The sequence below is a fragment of the Anopheles bellator genome, chromosome 2 (genome assembly GCF_943735745.2).
Source record: "Anopheles bellator chromosome 2, idAnoBellAS_SP24_06.2, whole genome shotgun sequence".
Taxonomy (NCBI): Eukaryota; Metazoa; Arthropoda; class Insecta; order Diptera; family Culicidae; genus Anopheles; species Anopheles bellator.
Window position 1 is genome coordinate 27,990,014 of NC_071286.1, and position 19,291 is coordinate 28,009,304.

General features: G+C 47.8%; 2 protein-coding genes across 2 annotated transcripts; both read left to right on the plus strand.

The window, feature by feature from the left end:
* The first annotated feature begins 110 nt into the window (after nt 1–110).
* On the plus strand, nt 111–10,321 carry LOC131212871 (zinc finger RNA-binding protein 2). Its single transcript, XM_058206929.1, has 8 exons — nt 111–200; nt 1,341–1,492; nt 1,594–3,435; nt 3,528–3,755; nt 6,717–6,823; nt 8,048–8,143; nt 8,235–8,586; nt 8,667–10,321. The coding sequence occupies exons 1-8, from the start codon at nt 151–153 to the stop codon at nt 8,786–8,788; spliced, it is 2,949 nt and encodes a 982-aa protein (XP_058062912.1). The 5' UTR covers nt 111–150; the 3' UTR covers nt 8,789–10,321.
* Nucleotides 10,322–11,795: 1,474 nt separating this feature from the next.
* On the plus strand, nt 11,796–17,377 carry LOC131212001 (uncharacterized). The gene is given in 6 exon segments (XM_058205713.1): nt 11,796–14,660; nt 14,733–15,751; nt 15,875–16,442; nt 16,519–16,893; nt 16,962–17,078; nt 17,150–17,377. Coding segments are annotated over 6 exon segments (5,073 nt in total). The 3' UTR covers nt 17,279–17,377.
* Nucleotides 17,378–19,291: the final 1,914 nt, after the last annotated feature.

The window sequence follows — 19,291 nt, forward strand, 5'->3', positions numbered from 1 at the left end:
ACCTTCGACAGACGTGTGATCTGCAGGCGATGCCGAAACCGCTGGGCAGCACCGTTTCCTCGTGTGGTGAAAAAGTTGTGTTGTGCCAGGGAGCGGACGTCGTATTTCGTTTTCACTCTACCACTCATAGTTCGTTCGCTGTGGAAAAGTATGGCCACAAATAACTATTTTGGGTTTCCGCATGCAGCGACACAATTCAGGTAAGTGGAAAGCGATATGAAAAAGTGACGTGAAAATGTCGTGCAGTACCAGCACCATCGCCTCCGCACACTTTACTGAAAGAAGCCGGAGGCTGTGGCATAGCCGGCATTCGTGAAAGGGCTATGATGTCGATCAATGATGTGATATTTGAAGGCGACGGATTTTCTCTCTCGCCTTTCCGCAAAGAAATCAGTTTTTCCAACATCGCTTTGATGGATGCGATCGAAATGGAGTCATTGTGTTTCGCCTTTGCTCGGCGTTGAAGAAAAACTGTACGCAGAAAATTATGTGAAATCCTATAATCTGCGGGGGTTTTGATGCCGTATGGTTTCGCCGAACCTAATTTTCCCGTTATTTTCGCCGTGTGCTTTGACGAGGCTACAGTTGTGTTCCGGTGTATTCTAGGGTTTTTTGTTGCATAATTCAGTCGGGTGATTATGAAAACGGAAAAAAATGTTCATTGTATTATTTGCCGCGAGGCAGACGCTTCCAATGGTTCCAGACACTGCCAATGGTTCCAGACACTGCCAATGGCTATTGGTGAGCGAAGAACGATCTTTTCCTGCGTGCTCCCGCGCACTTTCGTCTGTTCTACCAGCAGACAGTCCTTCTGTGTGACTGTAATTATGAAAAGTATGTGCATCGCTATGTGCGAATAAGAACCATCCCGGATAGAAAGGGGTGCGCGAATGTGAGAGGAGAATGTTTGAAAATCGATGATATCCGTGAAACCATCATCCATTTCAGTGCGATTCCTCGCGGGTGGAGGTGCGAACGGTGGCTCGCCGTGGCTACCGGCAGGCCTTTGTTGGAGTTCGAGAAGAAAAAACGTTGTATGCTATTTTCACGTCATGCCCACAGGCTACTAGGTTTGGCAAAAAGAGACAATGAGAGTAGCTGGCTCGCAAAGGAATACGTTGCGAGCAGCCGGCGAAAGGATAACGATTTTTGCTCTCTCGCTAGCCTTCGGTGGTTCTCGGCAAAAAAAATTGAAACGAAAACTCAGCCACCAACCCCTTACACATCGGTGAAATTCTTTTTCCTCTCCGTTTGGCAAAAAAATTTCATCCATATAAACGGGTATTGGTGTGTTTTGGATGGAGACCGGTGCTTTAATGCAATCGTTATCTGTTTCGTAGTACCACTGCCACTGGAGCGGCCTACCCGACGACACAGACGGGTTACGCTGTAGCTCCGGCTCCGGCTCCAGCTGCTGCCTCCTACGGAACTGCGCGTCCGGCGGGCTACGATCAGGCCTATCAAGCGGCAGCTACACCAGGCACCTATGCAAGTGAGTATCGTTTATTTGATGGCTTCATCATCGGCAGGCAGGCGGCCAGGCGGCCAGGCTTTAGATCTCTCTGGTACATTAGTCAATTCTCCCTTCCGTAGCCACGGCAACGGCAGCAACGTACGACTACGGTTACGGGCGCTCAACGCAGACATACGACACAACGAAGACATATTATCAGCAGACGCCCGGTGCAACGGCTGGATATAGTGCTCCAGGCGGGTACGATACGACCGGAGCTGCTCCGAAGGTGATTGCCGGCTTTCAACCGGCACCGGCACCGACACCTTACGCGCAACCTACCGCACGGGCAACGCTTCAGCCGGCAAAACCTGCGACTCAGTACACCGGTCATCCTCAGTCGCAGGCACAGCCACAGGCGCCCCAATCACAAACATATGGGCCGCAAACGACGGGTTACTCGCAAACCGTGACCACCGTTCACACGACCCCGAAACCGGCTCCGGTAGTGGCCACCGTAACGCCACCGAATAGTGCAACCAACTATTCCAACTACGAAACTGCACTGTACAGTGCCACTACTATGTATGTTACACAGCAGCAGCAAGCTCCGGCCACCACAAAAGCTCCCCTTGGTGCGGTTGGCCCCACTGGCGGCCCACCGGCTATGACGGTTCCTGGCGGGGCCGTTATTGGTGGTCAAACTGCCGGTGGTGGACCGGTAGGTGTCACCGGTGGCGGTGGTTGGCAAGGCTACAAGAAGGCTGGCGGTGGAGGCATGCAGGGTGGTCCCTTCAAGGCACGTAAGCCAGCCCCGAAACCGCTGCTCATCCACTATTGCGATGTCTGCAAGATAAGCTGCGCGGGACCGCAAACTTATCGCGAACATCTCGAAGGCCAGAAGCACAAGAAACGCGAGCTGTTGGCAAAGCAAGCGGCAGAACCGGGCGGTACGGCTCCAGCACGGCCGCCAAACAGTTTACACTGTGAGCTGTGCGGTGTCACGTGCACGGGCAATGATGCTTACGCGGCGCACGTGCGTGGAGCAAAGCACCAGAAGGTGGTGAAGCTACACACGAAGCTCGGCAAACCGATTCCTGCTTGCGATCCAACACCAAATGCTGACGAAAAGAAGGCAACCACTGCTGGTGGTGCCGCGGGATCCGGTGGCGAGGGCGCTGAGCACGCCGACGGTGGTGGGGCCAGTGGTGGAACCGGAGGCGTGGTTGGTGCGGAGTCGTCAGAAGAGTCTGTCCGTCCGGTGGGCAGCGAGTTCATCGAGGAGATCAAGGACGACGAAGGAAAGCTGGTGAGCTTCAGCTGCAAGCTGTGCGAGTGCAAATTTAACGATCCAAACGCGAAGGAGATGCACATGAAGGGGCGTCGCCACCGGTTACAGTACAAGAAGAAGGTACAGCCTGATCTCGTAGTTGACATTAAGCCGACGGTGAAGCAAAAAAAGATTGCTGAAGCACGCGCACACCGGCAAGCGATGCAGGAGGAATTTTGGAATCGCCGAAGGATGGCCGATGCAGAGATGGAGGAGGATCACGGTATGCGCGCGTTCGGGCGCCATCCGTTCTTCGGTATGCTGCCCGGTCGGCGTCCGGAATCGTCCGACGATCGGCACGTGGTGGCACGTCACGCGGAGATCTACCCGAAGGAAGAGGAACTGCAGACTATTCAGCGTATCGTGTCACATACCGAGCGAGCGCTAAAGCTGGTATCCGATGTGATGACCACCGGTGGAGTGTCGGCTGCCGCCGCTGCCGCAGCACCGGCCGATGGCTCCAAAAGGGATGCCCCGATCGACCAGCAGACGAAGGAACAAACCACTGCTTCACCTCAGCAGTCATCGCAGCAAGCGGCGACCAGTGGTAAGCCGGATGCAGCTAATCAAATGATTTCCTTCCATAAGGAAGCTGAAGGCACGGCCATTCGTTTGCTGAAAGGGGTAATGCGTGTAGGTCTGTTGGCAAAAGGTTAGTCAAAGCGGTGCTTCGAGTTGTGGGATCGAAAATGGCGAGCAGTAGCTGTTTCATTGGCTGTTTTTGTCCGGTTCGGTCATTTTTAGGCTTGCTCTTGCACGGTGACAATTGCGTGCAGCTTGTTGTGTTGTGCGCGGAAAAACCAACAACTTCGCTGTTGAAACGCGTTGTAACGGAGTTACCGATGCAGCTGAAGAAGATCGCCGAAGATCACAAATACACCGTCACCATGGCGCCAGTCGAAGGATCAGTACTTGTATCGGATGGTACGATTACGGTAAAGATATCGCTGACTTCACCGCTGCTGCGCGAAGGTAAGTTGTGCGTTTCGGCGCGTAGAATAACGGGTAAATAAGTTTCTATACTCAGATGAGATTGTGCCCCGCGAATGCCTACTCCTAAGTAAAACGACGAAAGCAGTCCAGATTTGGCTTATTTCCTGCTGCTCCTTTTCTCATTTCCTTCCTCGGCATCCCCTATCACATGGCAGCTGGTTGGAAAATTCATCATGTTCGTTCGATCTTACGCCGAACACATTCCGTTGCTAACTACGCCTTTTCATCCGACGTAAAAGTCAAACTTTTTTCAAAAATTCCCCACCAAATCACAATGTTTACACTAATTCACCTTGTTGTGTCGTTTGCTCATTATTTTATGCCAATGTCCTTTTTCTTGTTTGTTCAGCTCTTTACGCCGAATGAATTTGTGTTTTTCTATTCAGGATCCGGCAGTATCTATAGGTTGCCAAGGGAAGAATGTTTTTGTTTGCCTATTTTTTATGGCTTATTTATTATGGACGATAAGCAGTTGTGCACTGCACAGGACAATGCACCACGTTCACCTTTGACAATGTCTTCACTTTCCGGTGTTTGATCGAAGCGAAATCGGAATCGTGAAGGTGGCACGTGCCTATTGTGTCCTGTATGTGTCACATTATGTCTTCGTTTCCAACGGGACAGTGACGTATTCTTTAAGCCTTTGGTCAAACTCTTCGTTCCCTGTTATAGGGATCGTTACTTTTTTGTTTTCAATTATTACGCTCTTGCCAACAGCAAACATTGAATATTCAAAACGATAGGTTAACGTCTATTTACTATATTTTCTTTAGTTGCTGTACATAGAATCGAAAAATAGATGTTTGTTTTGAAATCCACGTAGTGTTCTTGCGACAAATGCAACGCATGCTCTTCACTTTTGTCTGTACAAGCCACCGGTTTAACTTTGTCACTGTGCCGACGTTAATCTCCTTTGCCTACCGCGAATGGATCCTGCCGATTGCTAGGGCATCACTTTATGCAGTGGTTACTGAGGAAAATTGTCGCTTCGTGTTAATACGTTTTTCTCTTATACGCTTTGTTTTTATCATCACACATGTCATGTGCCCCGTGTCTTCTTCCTCCGAGCCTTCCCGTATACAATACCCCCATCTCTGTATCCCTAGATGATAAGAAATTGCTTGACAACTATCCTCGTCCGAAGGAGTAGCGAAACAGTGAGAGATGTTTACGAAGGGACTAACAATAGGTGAACAGCATAGGGAAACGATCGTTTCCGATCGTATCCTGGTATTATGATGTTCACTTATTTTCCTAGCCCAGCACTGCGATCCAATAGATATCTCAACCCGACACTTTGAGGCTCGATTGTCGTATGTCGATACCTGTGTTGCTCCATAAGATTCTTTCTCTTCTGTGCAACACTCAAGAGGAAAAGACCCTGTTGTGTATGACTGGAGGGTCGTTGGTCGTTGTGGTCGAGCTTCAAAGACGGCAATTCTTCGGCAATGCTTTTTCTCTCATTTCTTCGGTCGAGGACTGGTACTTGAAATATCAATGTTGGTGAATTTGGTGGTTGGTGAACGCGAAATGTACACTTTGTGGCGATTGCATCAACATCATGGGAGCAGTGGACACTGAAGGGGCGCGCAAGGCAAGGTTTGTGCGCACCACGGTTTTAACCTATCACATGGCTGACCAACCACGGATGCTTTGCGGATTAGCTAGGCTAGATTATGTCTTTTGCGTTTCGTTTCTTCGGGCTTATCACCGTTCCCGAATAGGAGGGTCAGTTAGCTGGCCCGAAAGCCTTTGATAGTAAATGGGTTTTGATCGAATATCGCCAATCACGATCAATGTGTTCAGACAAATCGTCCCCTACACTAGCGTCTCACAGGGCCAGGAGGATTAGGAGGTACACTGAAGGCCATAGCCACAATGTGATGAATGTACACGATGTGATTGCGGGTGCTGTTGGCTTGGAACGCTACTAGCTGCAGAAAAATGGAACTATTTAAAGTAGTATGCTATCGACTCCCTTTGGGTTATCATAAAAATAATCTCTCGTTCGTTTGATTTGCTTTGTTGGTAGTAAGTTGAGCAAGTGCGTCGAAATAAGTATCTTCTATTTTGGAAAACCATCTCATGTACGCTTCGTACACTTCATGCCACGTGCCCCCAGCAACAACATTTCAGGCAACCACGTCGTGTTGGTTCGTCAGTTTCAACAAAACCTTCCTTGATAATAGACAACACAAAATAAAGAAAAGTGGAAGAAGAATGCCATTAAATGCTACCATTACTAAACAGGATTTTTGACCATCCAGCGCCTACGGGAGGCAAAGAGTCCGTCTTGCGTTTCTAGAGAATTTTATTAATAAATAAAGTTTGTTTAGTTCCGACCATTCGATTGTGTGTGCCCGACAACGAATCGGACACGTCGATGTTGGTGGTTGAAGTGTTTGGCTACCGAAGGATCAAGCAGTTCGCCAATCGCATTGTCGGTTATCCTTTACTAATCCACTGAGTCCTTTTATTCGCCTTGTTTTACTTGAAATCGAGTACAGATAAACAAACCCAACTGAATGGTATCGAATTCGAATTTAATGGAACCAATGGTCAAACACCCTGTCTAAAACATTTCTTTTCTCTTTTCTTCATTTTTTATGTTATACCGATCGAAATCGAAACTGCTACGTGCGCGTGCATTGTATGTGTGTGAATGCAAATATGAAAACACGATGAAACAAACAACGATTGTGAAAACGATACGCTTTTGACAATCGGGTACAATACTAATAATGATAATGTACAAAACATGGTACAAAAAACAACAAAAAATGCAACCAAAACATGTACCATGCGGTGGACAAAATGGGTTAAAAATAACACAAACTTCGACCAACTCAACCAATCCACGTCTCGATGGCACTGGTCTGTTCCTGCAAAAAAAATCAAACACATTTTATAAAATGCGAAAAAAATACTTAAAAAATCAAGCAAATGCATCTTCAGCGGAGCAGGCTGCTCAAAATACCGAAGATCTTCTGCCACGCGAGCCCTGCCTGCAGGCGCTAGCTGCCCTACGTCATGCGAAATGGTTCCAGGTTTGTGTATTTTTTCCAAAATCCTTTTATTACGTTTCACATCTACCTATATTTACATGCATACATAAGTTTATATATTTTTCGTTTTCGGTTTTATTGCATTACTTTGTTGTGACGAGAAACACACTCAATAACAAAATGCGTCAAATATACTCACCTTAACTTTACTCACGCGTTAGTGGCCCATTGCGAACTGTTAAGAGTGTTTTTGAGGCAGAATATCGACAGTGGAGGAAATCAAGGATCTACAATATTATGTCGAAAAAAGAGACCCAGAATTTACCGAGTAGCAATGCATCCTTTAGTTATTGGGCCAGGCTAGATAGGAGTTTAGGGTAGTGTTATCAAATCTCCATCATTTAAAAGTTTCTTTTGTTTGTCTCGAAGAATTACTACTTTTGATGGATTGGCATAGGCGTGCTAGAAAAAAAAACAAACAAACCTAAAAACAATAGTGCAAACAAAACGGTGTCCTAGCTAACACAAAAGCACCTGTATTGAGAAGCTCTTCTATCCCAAAACGGAATGTCACAACACTGCTCCGGAAGTAGACAATCAAAACAAACGCGAAATGATTTCAGTTGAACAAACAAAATCGAAAACTACAAACATTTAGCCCTTTCTCGCATCACAGTACTTTCTAACGATTAACGATCCGATCAGTTAGTCGACCGCTTAGTTGATTCACGGCGTATCTTCGTGTCTGATGGAGTAAAATGATAACAACGGTCACGCTGTGCGTCTCTAGTCAGTTTATCGATCCGGCTGCATCAGATTCGAATGCTCGCTAAGCAACAAAGCATATTTTGCACCGCAAAAGAGTTGTAGTTCCACTAAAAATGTAGTGCTTATTGGTTCCCCCTTCGTAAAAAGTGGCAAAAATGGAATGATACGTAGATGAACTCTTTAACCAACCTCCCATTATTAGATGTTTGTAATGGTTTTTGTCCCCTTAATATTACTTACCTTCTATACAACTAAGAGAGCAGAAAGGTTTATCGTTAAGGAATTATAATTTATCTTTAAGTTTGCCACGGTACTATGTTTTGTTCTGCCCGAAGCTCGCTCCCGTTGTGTTGCCGCTAGTGGATTTCCCAAGCTGTAAACGAAGGGGTTAGCGTAAGGCAGTTCCGCTGGATTGTGTAGTGATCGGTTACCATTTGTTTTTTCCCCATCTGTTTCCTTTCTTGCGTTTGACACTGGTGCTATGTGCGCACGCCACAGGCTAGGGCTACGGGACTTCAATCGTGCGTGATGATCATGCGAATTATGCGCGATCTGTGCCAACGTATACCGATCTGGAGCCACATCAGCCAATGGGTAAACAGCAAATTCTGCACCGTGGTCACACTCGAACACTGATTCGTGGTGCAAGCGTGATCCTTTCCCTTCTTCTCACTCACATTTTCAGGCGATGGAACTGTTGATTGAGAAAATAATCTCATCCGCCGGCGTTCCGCTAACGCCGGGCGAGTGCTTGCGCCGTGTGATGGAGGCAATCTCTTCCGCTGTCCTTATAAATGGCCCCGGGCTGCTCGATCCGTGTGAAAAGGAACCAGAAGATGCGCTGGCCGGTTTAAGCAAGCAGCAGCGCGAAGACGTTACCGTGTCGGCGCAGATGTTTCTACGCTACATAGCGTTCCGACAGATTTACAAGGTGCTAGGTATCGAACCGCTACCACCGCCAAAGTTTGCCGGCAATCGCAACTGGCGCTTCAACCGCAAGCGCCGACGTTCCGGTGCGGAAGGAAACGAAAGCGAAGGTAAATGGTGGCTTACGCTCTTTCCAAAACTGGGCAATGGTTTCATACACCTTTTTTAAACAATCTAATCTTCCCTGCAGCCGATAGCAAGATGATTAAGAAAGAAGACGTCAAAATGGAGACCGGTGGCGGCGCTGCTGGCGGGCCAACGCCGGGTACCAGTGGCGCCGGTTTATCGATGGACATAACAACATCCAAATAATGGTGGCAGAGTACACCGGAGAATCTGGTTTGTGCAACGGTGGTGATGATGGCATGATCGGAGACGGTTGGACTGCAACAGGCGAGTGCACTTACTATATGCGCGATGGCTGGGTTAGTAAAAACCCAACGGCAGTAGAATTAGAATTGGGGCACCACAACTCGTGTGGTCCTCATAATAATACGATTTTACTCTTTCTCTATGCTACGAACATTTTCATACTAATTAACAGCCATTAAATTAATCGCCGAATAATTATAACAGTCGAGGCTACCAAACGGTTGATGTTTGATGGATATTTTATAAACCTAACCATCGGAATGCCGGTAAAAACGGGAGAAACACTCTTACCGAGGTATCTGCTCGTCGAAGTAATTAAACTCACGCATCCTAATGAGGCAACGGAAAGTATTTAAAACAAAACGAATCAATTGATATATTTGTCGCAAACGAGGGCAGCTGGTGCACCACCACAGTGCAGTGTGCCGACGACGGCGCTTGGTGGGTAGGTCGGACTGCAGATAGGGAAGCAAATAATTTTACTTAGGCAGGCCGGCGGTGGAGCAAGGAAAGTTTAAACTATAGTGGAATGAATTTATATCTCGGTTATATCTCATCCACACGTTGTTAGTCAGTAGCGGTGTTGCAACAGCACATGAGAAACTTTAGAACGTTTCGTATCCGAATTTACTTATCTTCCGAAACATACTTTATGTTCCTTTTGCTTTGGTCTCTGGCGATCGGTTTTCTTCGTAGGGCGTACACGATTTGATCATTCTTAGCTAGCGTGTGTACCGTCATTCCGGAAAAGAACAGAAACAGTATGAATCTGTTGACCATAACTACAAACAAGCCACGGGAATGATATTTACCGATTAATTTATCTCATGTATTGGAACTTACAAAACCAGCTCTCGTATGAAACCAGAATAGCGCCTCTTTCGTAGCAGTCCCTTAAAACCCTAAGCATGGATTTACGGGGTTGGCGATGGTATAGCGTAGAAAAAAAATTTCACCTACAGAAAGTCTCTCCACAGCATGCGAGTTTGGGAACGAGAATATGAGTAGATTTTACTAGAGGTGCGGCGGAATAGGACCACAACTAAGAATGAGATAAATCAGGACTCTTCTTCTGTCCGATGCCTTTAGGGCTTGTTGTTGCAGGTACAGAAACAAGCTAAATGTAACACAAGCTGAACCAGAGTTTGAGCGGAGAAGCATTTAGCAACTCCTATTAGATAGGACACCGAGTGAAATGGGGAGTGTGAAAGTGTGAAAAAGTAGCTCCACTCTGCTAATCTGCCACACGAGACACTAATTATTGCGCGATATGAACAAACACGATGCTTGGCTCCTCTTTCCAAAGGCCGAGACCTCTGGCGTCTGGCAGTCCAACGAAGGATAGAATTTTAACGTTCAAACATGTATTAGGCACCATTATTCCTCAATTATGCAGTGTACGTCATCCTGATAGTAAAACGAAGAAAACCATTAGCACTACAAGCGATATAACTCGTAATGCCCTAGGAAACGAATGAAATACTTGAATTTGAAATAAAGTGAAATGCATCAATGAAAACTATCAGTGTTCCGGTGGGTATGAATCGGCTCTAGGACAGTTTCTCCGATGTCCCTAGACCTAGGGGTAACACCAGACTACACCTGCCCCCGTGTCGATCGAACAAAAGAATCCTACGAAATGTAGGTAAGTGTAGCATTTGAATCATCAAATTAAACATTTTGCCTGATATACTGCGCTTGGGTAATCATTGTTCGATATTTTAAGGTATTTTTGTGACCGAAGTTACGTAATCTGCATGACACGTGCACTTAAATCAAATTTTCGCTTTTTAATGTATAGTCTATCGCAAATACTTCAATTCTGATAAAACAAGATACGATCCTAACCGTTCTATCAAGTTCAAAAGTTTTTTTTTGTATTATAGAGACTTTGAGTCGTAGTGGCCTAACATTCGTCTCTTATCACGTTCATAAGGCAACATAATTGTCTTGTTTTCCACCATTGTCTTTGCCAGTTCAATCACTTCTTCCAAACTGTATTTGCCTTTCTAAGACGATCCCAAACGACGATCTGATCAATCTTGATCACAACCAAGAATTGAAAGTATTTTTGAGAAAAGGAAATCGCTAATCGCACTGAATCTTTTTAACGCCTTTATCTCAAAACAATTTTTTGAGGTCCGTTTTTGCTTCCATTTAAAAACTACTTGACCGATTAACGCACACCCACACACATTTTCTGCGTATAAAATACGTCGTCCTCAACGTTTAGATAATTTGTTTTTTTACATTAAGGATTTTTTTGCCGATGGCGGAAGTTTTCTTGGATTTGTTGCTACATTAACTGAATTGAAATGGTTTTTGATTTCAGATAATTTACAACATTGGTAAAAGTATACAAGTATTAAGTATTTTATATGTTTAGTACGCCCGCAAATTCGGTCAAATTTCTGGCACGGGCTGTTTAAGAAGCGCCGCGTAAAGCACAGCAGCGACGCGTTTTCACGCATCGCTCTGGCGAAACGTCAAATTCGCGGTTTTGTCACTCTGCCTTTCGGGCTCGTGCGGGTTGATAGTAGATGCCGGAGGGGCGGTACGAGGAACAAAGTTGCTATCGATTTTGCGTGTTTCGTACGAGGTTTTGCTCGCGAAGCAAAACGAAGTCTCTCTAAGTTATAATCGCGTGTGAAGTGTGCTGGCGGCGCCGATAGTGCGATGATTACGGAATGGCTAGTATACCGAAACGTCACGCTGCAGGCAGGTGATTTGTTGTGTCGTTCGTAATGGCCCCTCGCACAACGGTGCGGCTATATTTGCATCACAAAGCCTAACCAGTAGTAGCAGGCTACTTTCGGCCCGTTGAGTGAATCGATCGATTTTTGCGTTTCGCATTTGCGAACCATCTGCGGGCCAATATTGCTGCACAAAGCGGGCACAAAGGACGTGGTGGTGTGCTGTACTGAAGCGGAATTCGCGAAACGAAACCATGGATGTCGCAATGATGCAGCGAGCCAGTGAGGGTGCCGAAGGGTTTCCGCACAGTATCAACAATAATAATGGCGATGGTAGTGCTGCTGCCGCTGGCTACGAGAAGGCCGCAGCTGGCGGTGTAGCGGGCTACGAAATTGCAAATGAAGCAACTCCTCGCGAGCAGACGTCAAAGATGAGCTCCAGTGTGGCCAGCATTCTAGACGACACGACTCCGAGTGATTCGGGTGTGCAGCTGCTGGATTCCGAGTCCAGTGGATTGAATGAATCGATGATTTCCAGTGCAGGTGGGTTCGAGTTTGATATCGGTGCTACACCGCCACCGCCGCCGCCACCGACAGCGGTGCCCCAAGGCGGCAGCAGCCCAATGGTTGAAGAAGTCCTCAACAACAACAACAACCAACATGGCACAAGGCCCATGGAGGTGGAAGGCGAGGAGGACGAAGAAGAAACCATTGCTGGAAAGTTTGCCGAAATCAGCCTAAGCCACCCTGCGCAGCATGACACGGCCAAGGTCGGTCTCGGAGAGGAAAAACAGACTACCGACCAGGAGGTGGGAGAAGGAATCGAAGTCGATCCAGCGATGGCGGCGAGCCAGCTTCCGGATGAGCTCATATCGAGCACCTGCTCCACGTTCGACACGGAAAACATTGTCTATCGGCGGCGCATCAAAAAGGTGCCGAGTAACAAAACGCCCAAGAAGCGCGTTTCATTCCACGAAGACATCTTGAAGAACACGAAAACAGACAACATCCACATCGAGCACGGATTCATCACGTACAAGACGGGTGGTGGCGCTGGCGCCGGCAAGAAGGTTGCCAAGGGGCGCTACTCATGGTGTACGGAGGACGACGGTGACTTTGATTATGGGAACGAGGAGGCGTGCGAAGGGCGACAGTACGTGTATCGCAACGCTTGTTCGGATGTGCTGGACTACGGGAAGACGGATGTGTTCGAGAATGTGGAGGACGAGCAGAACTACGTAAAGTACGACAATTCGGGAATCTTCGAGTACGGGCCACTGGAGCGCAGCCGGCGGGCGATGGGTGGCGGCGTGCTGTACAAGTGCAGCTGCTCCGATTCCAACTCGAGCCTCGATTCCGGTGAGGGTAACGAGCGGACCAACTATCGGCAGGCAAAGTCCAACAGTTGCGAGTGTATCGGTGGCCCAACCGGAAAGCTGCACCGGGGCGGCGGCGGCACCAAACACCATAGTAACAACAACAATAACAACGTGATATCGGACAACTGTTACTACAGCGAGCCAAGCATCGAGCATCTGGATGAGTTCAATGGAAACGTCACGAGCAGCGCCAGCGAAGTTGACCGCGAGCAGCAATTTGTAAAGTCGGTCTGGAGCAAGGAGAAGAAACCAAAGAGCAGCTGTCTGAAGAAGACGAAGCGCAACAGCATCTACACGAACGTAGTGGTGCCGGAATACGATCTGAACCGAAAGGTGAAAAAGTTCAATGTGCATCAGCGGCTGTCGGTGATCGACAATAGCAGGATGATCTTTGGCTCGTTGAAGGATATATTCGGGATCACGCTCCCGGAGCGCGGTGTTCCGGAGGGCTCGGAGGATATGTCGTCGGTACGCGAGTGCATACCGGAAACGCACGACGATCAGCTGGCGGTAGTGGACGGGGATTTCACCGTCGTGCCGAAACCGAAATCGTTTTTGTCGAAAAGTCTTGATGGTGGGTTTAACGCACGCAGCGGAGGAGGTCGTTCGGGTGGAGGTGGTAAGAAGTACGTTCACAACGTGGACGAACAGCTGCGCCGCAAGAACGATGACGATCTGTATGCTCCGAGTCGGAAGAATAGTGTCGAAGATCAGGAGCCGGAGGGACAGGAAGGACCGATGGATGCGGCACCGGAGATACCACCGCCGGCTGCGGAGCGCGAACAAGAAGCTCCTACGCCACCTCAATCGGTCGGCGGAACTACCACGGTCAGCGGTGCCGCCTATCGGAATAAATTTATCATCAACGGTGAGAGCACGGTCTTTGAGCATACCGGCGTATCGTACTGCTTCGAGGACGAGCAAAGGAAATCACCGCTCGAAGAGGACAAAGAGCTGCCGGTCGGAGAAACAACCGGAGGATCGTTCATTGGCAAGACGCAGATCAAAAAGAAGCTTTCGAACATTTTCCAAAAAATTAACGTAATCAGTTCGAGCGCTTCCACTCCCACACCGGTTCCATGTTCCGGCGATGGTGATGAGGATGGCGAAACGGTTGATGGGAAAGTCGTAAACCGAACAGAAACAGACGATGTACGACCACCGGCACGAGACACTGGGGACATCGCAAAGCAAGCCAATGCCGGCACTGCAATGGAAAGTAGCAACATTTCGTCGTGTGGCAGTGAGCATTCCGAACAGTCTACTTTTTCGGGCAAAACGTCCAGCACCTCAACCGCGAGCAGGGAAGGGGCCTTGTTGAGCTCACCCAAAGGATCAATCGCTGGCGTTACCAGTCGTCATTTGTCGTCACCTGCGCGTAAAAAATCGCTAACGACGACGCGCATGGAACCGTCCCGGCACCACCGGATGATGCCTGATCTGTTCAATATCACGCCTCGGCACCTGCAAACTCTCGATCGCCAGTTGGTGGAAGAATTTGATGACATCCTGACCGTAACGGCGATGACGGATGATCAGTCTCAGCACCTGAACGAAGATAAACGGAGCGGCAATGTGGAAGAGGAAATAATTGGCCTTGGAACGAAGGATGATCTCGTGATTCTTGACTATCCCCCAGCGTCCAGTGCGTCGAGTTCTGTGCAAACCCCTCTAACACCCCATTCGGAGGACTATTCCGAGGGAATGGCTGAATCACTAACGAAGACGGCGGCAGCCAACGTGCCTACGGCTGGTACTGGTCCCACAAATCCTTTCCTTCAGCAGCACCAACCCCAACAACAGCATCAACAGCGGCAACCATTCCGAGCACGCCATCACGGTCACAACACGATGACGTCATCGACGAGCAGCTCCACGTCGACGGCTTCGAAAAGTTCACTAATCAATCGCTTTCTGCGGAACGTGACGCAGAAGAAGATCCTGGAGGCGACGATCAAGCAAAATCCCTTCTTCAAGTCCAAACTGAACGGAGAGCGCAAGTTGTTCGAAAGCCTCGTCCCACGCGGTGCGCCGTCCGTGAACCGGGAGCTGATTGAGGATCTGAACGCCGAAATCGCGATGGAGATCGAGTTATCCGCTTCCGGCTGCCAGCTGGAGAGGGTTGAGCTGAACGATACGTACGCGCAGTCGGCAGCGACGGAACGTTGTCCGTTGGCACTCGGGGGTGTAAAGTTTGACGGTGGCGGCATCGGGGTCGGTGAGCTGCCGGTCGAACTATTCTCGGCCGGCGAACGACGGCTGTCGATCTATCGGAACGATGGCGAAGTACTGATGAAGGTTTTCAAGTTGTTCAACGGATATAGTCGCGAGGGTTACATGACCCCGGTGCTGGTGTTTCTGACCGATCGTACACTATACGTCACGGATCAGGTGCGGAATCGGCTGTGCAACAAGTTCGTGTTGCCATACGCCGAGCTGGACGTGATTTTGGTCGGACCGTATGGCAACACGGTGTTGCTGAGCAATTCGGCGCGCGATATGCAGCAGGTGCTGCTGGCCGGAGGCCCTTACCCGGCCGAAGGGTTGGTATCGAGCCTAGAACTGTGCGCCCGGCGGGGAGGCTCAGTGCTTCCGGCGGTAGGGCAATTGACGTTAGACCATCTGGCACCACTGCAGGCGTTCGTGCGCGACCACTCGAGCGTTAGCCGGGAAGATTCTTGGAAGTACTACGCGGTGGTAAATGTCCCGGCCGGAACGCTTGGTGGTGAGGACACTCCACTCGGACCGCACATCAAAGGTCCGCTGATGCATCGCCGGATGTCACACGCCGGGTTCGTGGATAACTGGGCGGCAGGATACTTTTTGCTCAAGTAAGTTAGCACAACCATAGGTCCAGGGTGGTGAGATGGTGCACTGCGAGTAGCCTGAACGCCATCTGAATCGGCATTCTCGTATCGCGTTTCACTTTATTATAAATTTTTCTTACCTCACAGAGCTGGAGTGTTGTATCTGTTTGGTGATGCATCGCAGAAATTACCCACATGGGCCGTGGCGTTGGCCGAATGCCAAGGAGCACGGCGTTCGGTAAGCTCCGGACGGCCCTACTGTTTCGAGTTACTGCTCCGCACCGGAGCTCTTCAGCTGGCCGCTCCCGACGAGTATGTGGCCTCGGATTGGCTGCAAGCTCTCGTACAAGCAGCTAGTGGGGTACGATGTTGCTGCGAATCGAAGTGTCGCTCCCAGCGAGTAACATAATTTGGATTTGTATTACCGTTTCAGCTTTTCGAAGTCCAAGAACGTCGCCGTACTCTTGGTTGCACACTGATCATGACCTCAAACCATCTGCTTACCCTGCGAGAAGACTTTAGCGCACCGCTGCGGCGTAGTACGGCCATCGGCAACGGTGGCGAAATCAGCCAACCGTCACCATCCTCCTCGTCGCAACAAATTCTGCTCACAAATTCGTCACCCTCGAAGGAGAACATTAGTCCCAACATTCAACGGAAGGGTAGCAATGTTTCGAGTAACACGGGGGGCATCCTACAGGATAATCATAGCGAGGTTGGTTCCAATGGTTTCAGTGCCAAAAGGCTTCCGTATATTAAAAGGATCGTTCGTTGCTCTCCCCTATTCTCAGATAAGCTCCGTGCGTTCCAACTGCAGCACCCCAACCCGATCGCACGTTCCACTGGGCGGAATGGACCGGCGTTCCAACTGCTCTTCTACAAGTACCCCGACCCGAAGCAGCCTGCTCCTGCAGCAAACGAATTCTTCCCCCGCCCGAAGCCTTTCCCGGGTAATGTCGGCAGCTAACGGTGTCTCATCTTCGACACCACCATCAGCAGCAGCAGAGTATGCCGCCACTAGCGTGGACCGGGAAGAGAAGAGCTATACCAACATGACCAGCTTCTATGGCAAAAACTCGGGGGTCGAAGTGCTCACCTGTGCCAGCATCGACGAAATGTCGGCCGTTAAAATACCGGCCGTTGCCTCAAACTGGTGGTGCATTCTGGTAAGATTTAAACGCAAACTGGCGCAAACCGCCCCGGAACCGTTTCGAAACTTTTCTCTTTCTCGCAGGAATTCGAGTGTCAAGAGGTGAGAGAGAATTCCGACGATTTGGTTGTATTCTTTTCCACCAGCGCCGAACAGGAACGCTTTCTGTCAATGCTGGCCGCCATTTGGCACGCAAAGAAGGTATGGGCACCGAGAGCGAAAGGAGTGAACGTATAGAACGTAATCTTTGTTTTTACCACCAACAATTCCAGCGTGATCCTTTCCCTGCTGCTATCATCAGCAGAGATGATACGGTTTACGATCACTGTTCGAAACTGTTTCTGGAGATCAACCGTTCCTGGGAACCACTGCTTTCGGCTGCCTTGGGATACCCACAGTAATTAGTAAGCAGGCCGGTGGATCATCCCCTCAGTACAGCAGGCGAGTAGTAACGCTCTATGTTTTTAATTTTACTTTTAAAGTTTAAATAATTTTCACATTGCAATCTGATGGTACGGTTGATGGAAGATGAAATGTTTCCTGAATACCAGAAGGAAAGCGCAAAACGTTCAAAGTGCGTGGTATAAATGTCAAGTATTATTAGGTTTATGGGATTATAATATGAAAAGTTTGATTGGGCAAACGAGGCTTAAAGTAGGGGTTTCGGTGAGTGTGCATACCGAACGAATCTTGAGGCAATCTTTGTTAATTGAATACTCATGTGTATAGAAAATTCCTTCCACACGCGATTTCCGCCTGGCGCGATAAATTTGAAATACTCTTAAAGGACTAATTTCCTCGAAAAACATTGCTTTTAAAGCGCTACCTTTGTTATAAACAATTGCCATTAAATTCCTTCACATATTAGCTCTCCCCGATGTCTCGGTTGATATTTCGTTTAGATACGCGTAATCAATCAATCTTTACACCCATTTACGTTGGCATCCGTGCCCATTACACAAAGGCGCACAATGTAAGGTTTGCGAAAAGGTGCTACAAAATGTTCATAATGAAATGATTATGTCAAGTTGGCTTTTCCCCGCGTTTGAGCGGTAGATCCTTGTTCGCACGCTTCCGGCGCGAAGTGTAAAATTGCTTTAATTAAATAAAAATATGTTATTTATGTTAATGATACGCCTTTCCAAGTGGCACGATGTTATAGAACATATTTTAATCTATCTGGAACGTGGAACCTGCAATTAGAAGGCACAATTAAAAAATCTCATCCTCGAACCTCGATCCTCCAAGGATCCAACCTACATCATCATCAGTATCCAACCGAACACCACAGTCTTGTGTGTCTCTCGAAAGGAAGCATTCAGCCAACAATATCGTACACACGAAACTGTGTATCTAGTGAACTCTCCTATACAATACTCCTTTCTCATGTTACGCAAGAGCTTATCACCGCGAACTCTCACAACCTATACACGACGACGTACGACGCCCGCTTCTGCGATGCCTTTTGCTTGCTAAACGCTTCTCTGTGTACCACCGTAGGCTACGTACGCTATTGACCGTGACACGCATACGGAAAACCAAAATTATACTCAACATGTGATTAAATTTCTTCTTCTCGTAACGACTACGTGCGTGCGCGTTGTTCCAATATTTATCCATTATGATACGTATGCTTAGAAAAGTTCGTATAAAACAAACAGAACGTTGCACAATTTTTCGTCAATCGGAACGAAAACGGATAAACTGCGAATCAAATGATTAAAGTAACAAAAAAGAGAAATCATTGAGTTTGGGCCCGTCTATCGAAGGAAAACGCCCGTCTTGAAATTAAATGGATACCAACACATTTTATTGTGACAATACACCAATATAAATACATTAGAGGACTATCTGTTACACCGAACAGGATTCCGTGTGCGTTAAAGGAAACCTCTTCGAACAACATCACGGAAGATGTTAGCAAGTAGATTATGATCATGTTCATATATGTAACACATGCAGTGAACTTATGTTATTCGTTTTTATTTGATTTAAATGATTTCTTGCGAGAGAAGCTCTCTTCTAGTCAATCGGGATGTGTAAACATGCAATAAAAAACATGTGTGATAAAGCTTGCCGTTCGTTACAAATAATATCAATTCGATATGGGTAAAGGTTTATTTAAACACTAGATTCCATTGATAGGACCAGCGTAGGTTTTTTATTTTTTGCTTATACCTTATTTTGTGACGATCGCGAAAGGGAACAGGGATTTCGGTTACACTGCTTTCGTTTAGCTTTACGTAGGTCCGTGAAGTGACACGCTGATGTGTAATAAATCACCGTGCCCTTCCCCGTAAGAAACATAAACATTGAATCAACGTATATATTAAAGCATAAACATATTAAATACATGCATATATTCTTGTATAACCATTTTGCGACACACACGGGAAAGGTGTGATGGAGGAACT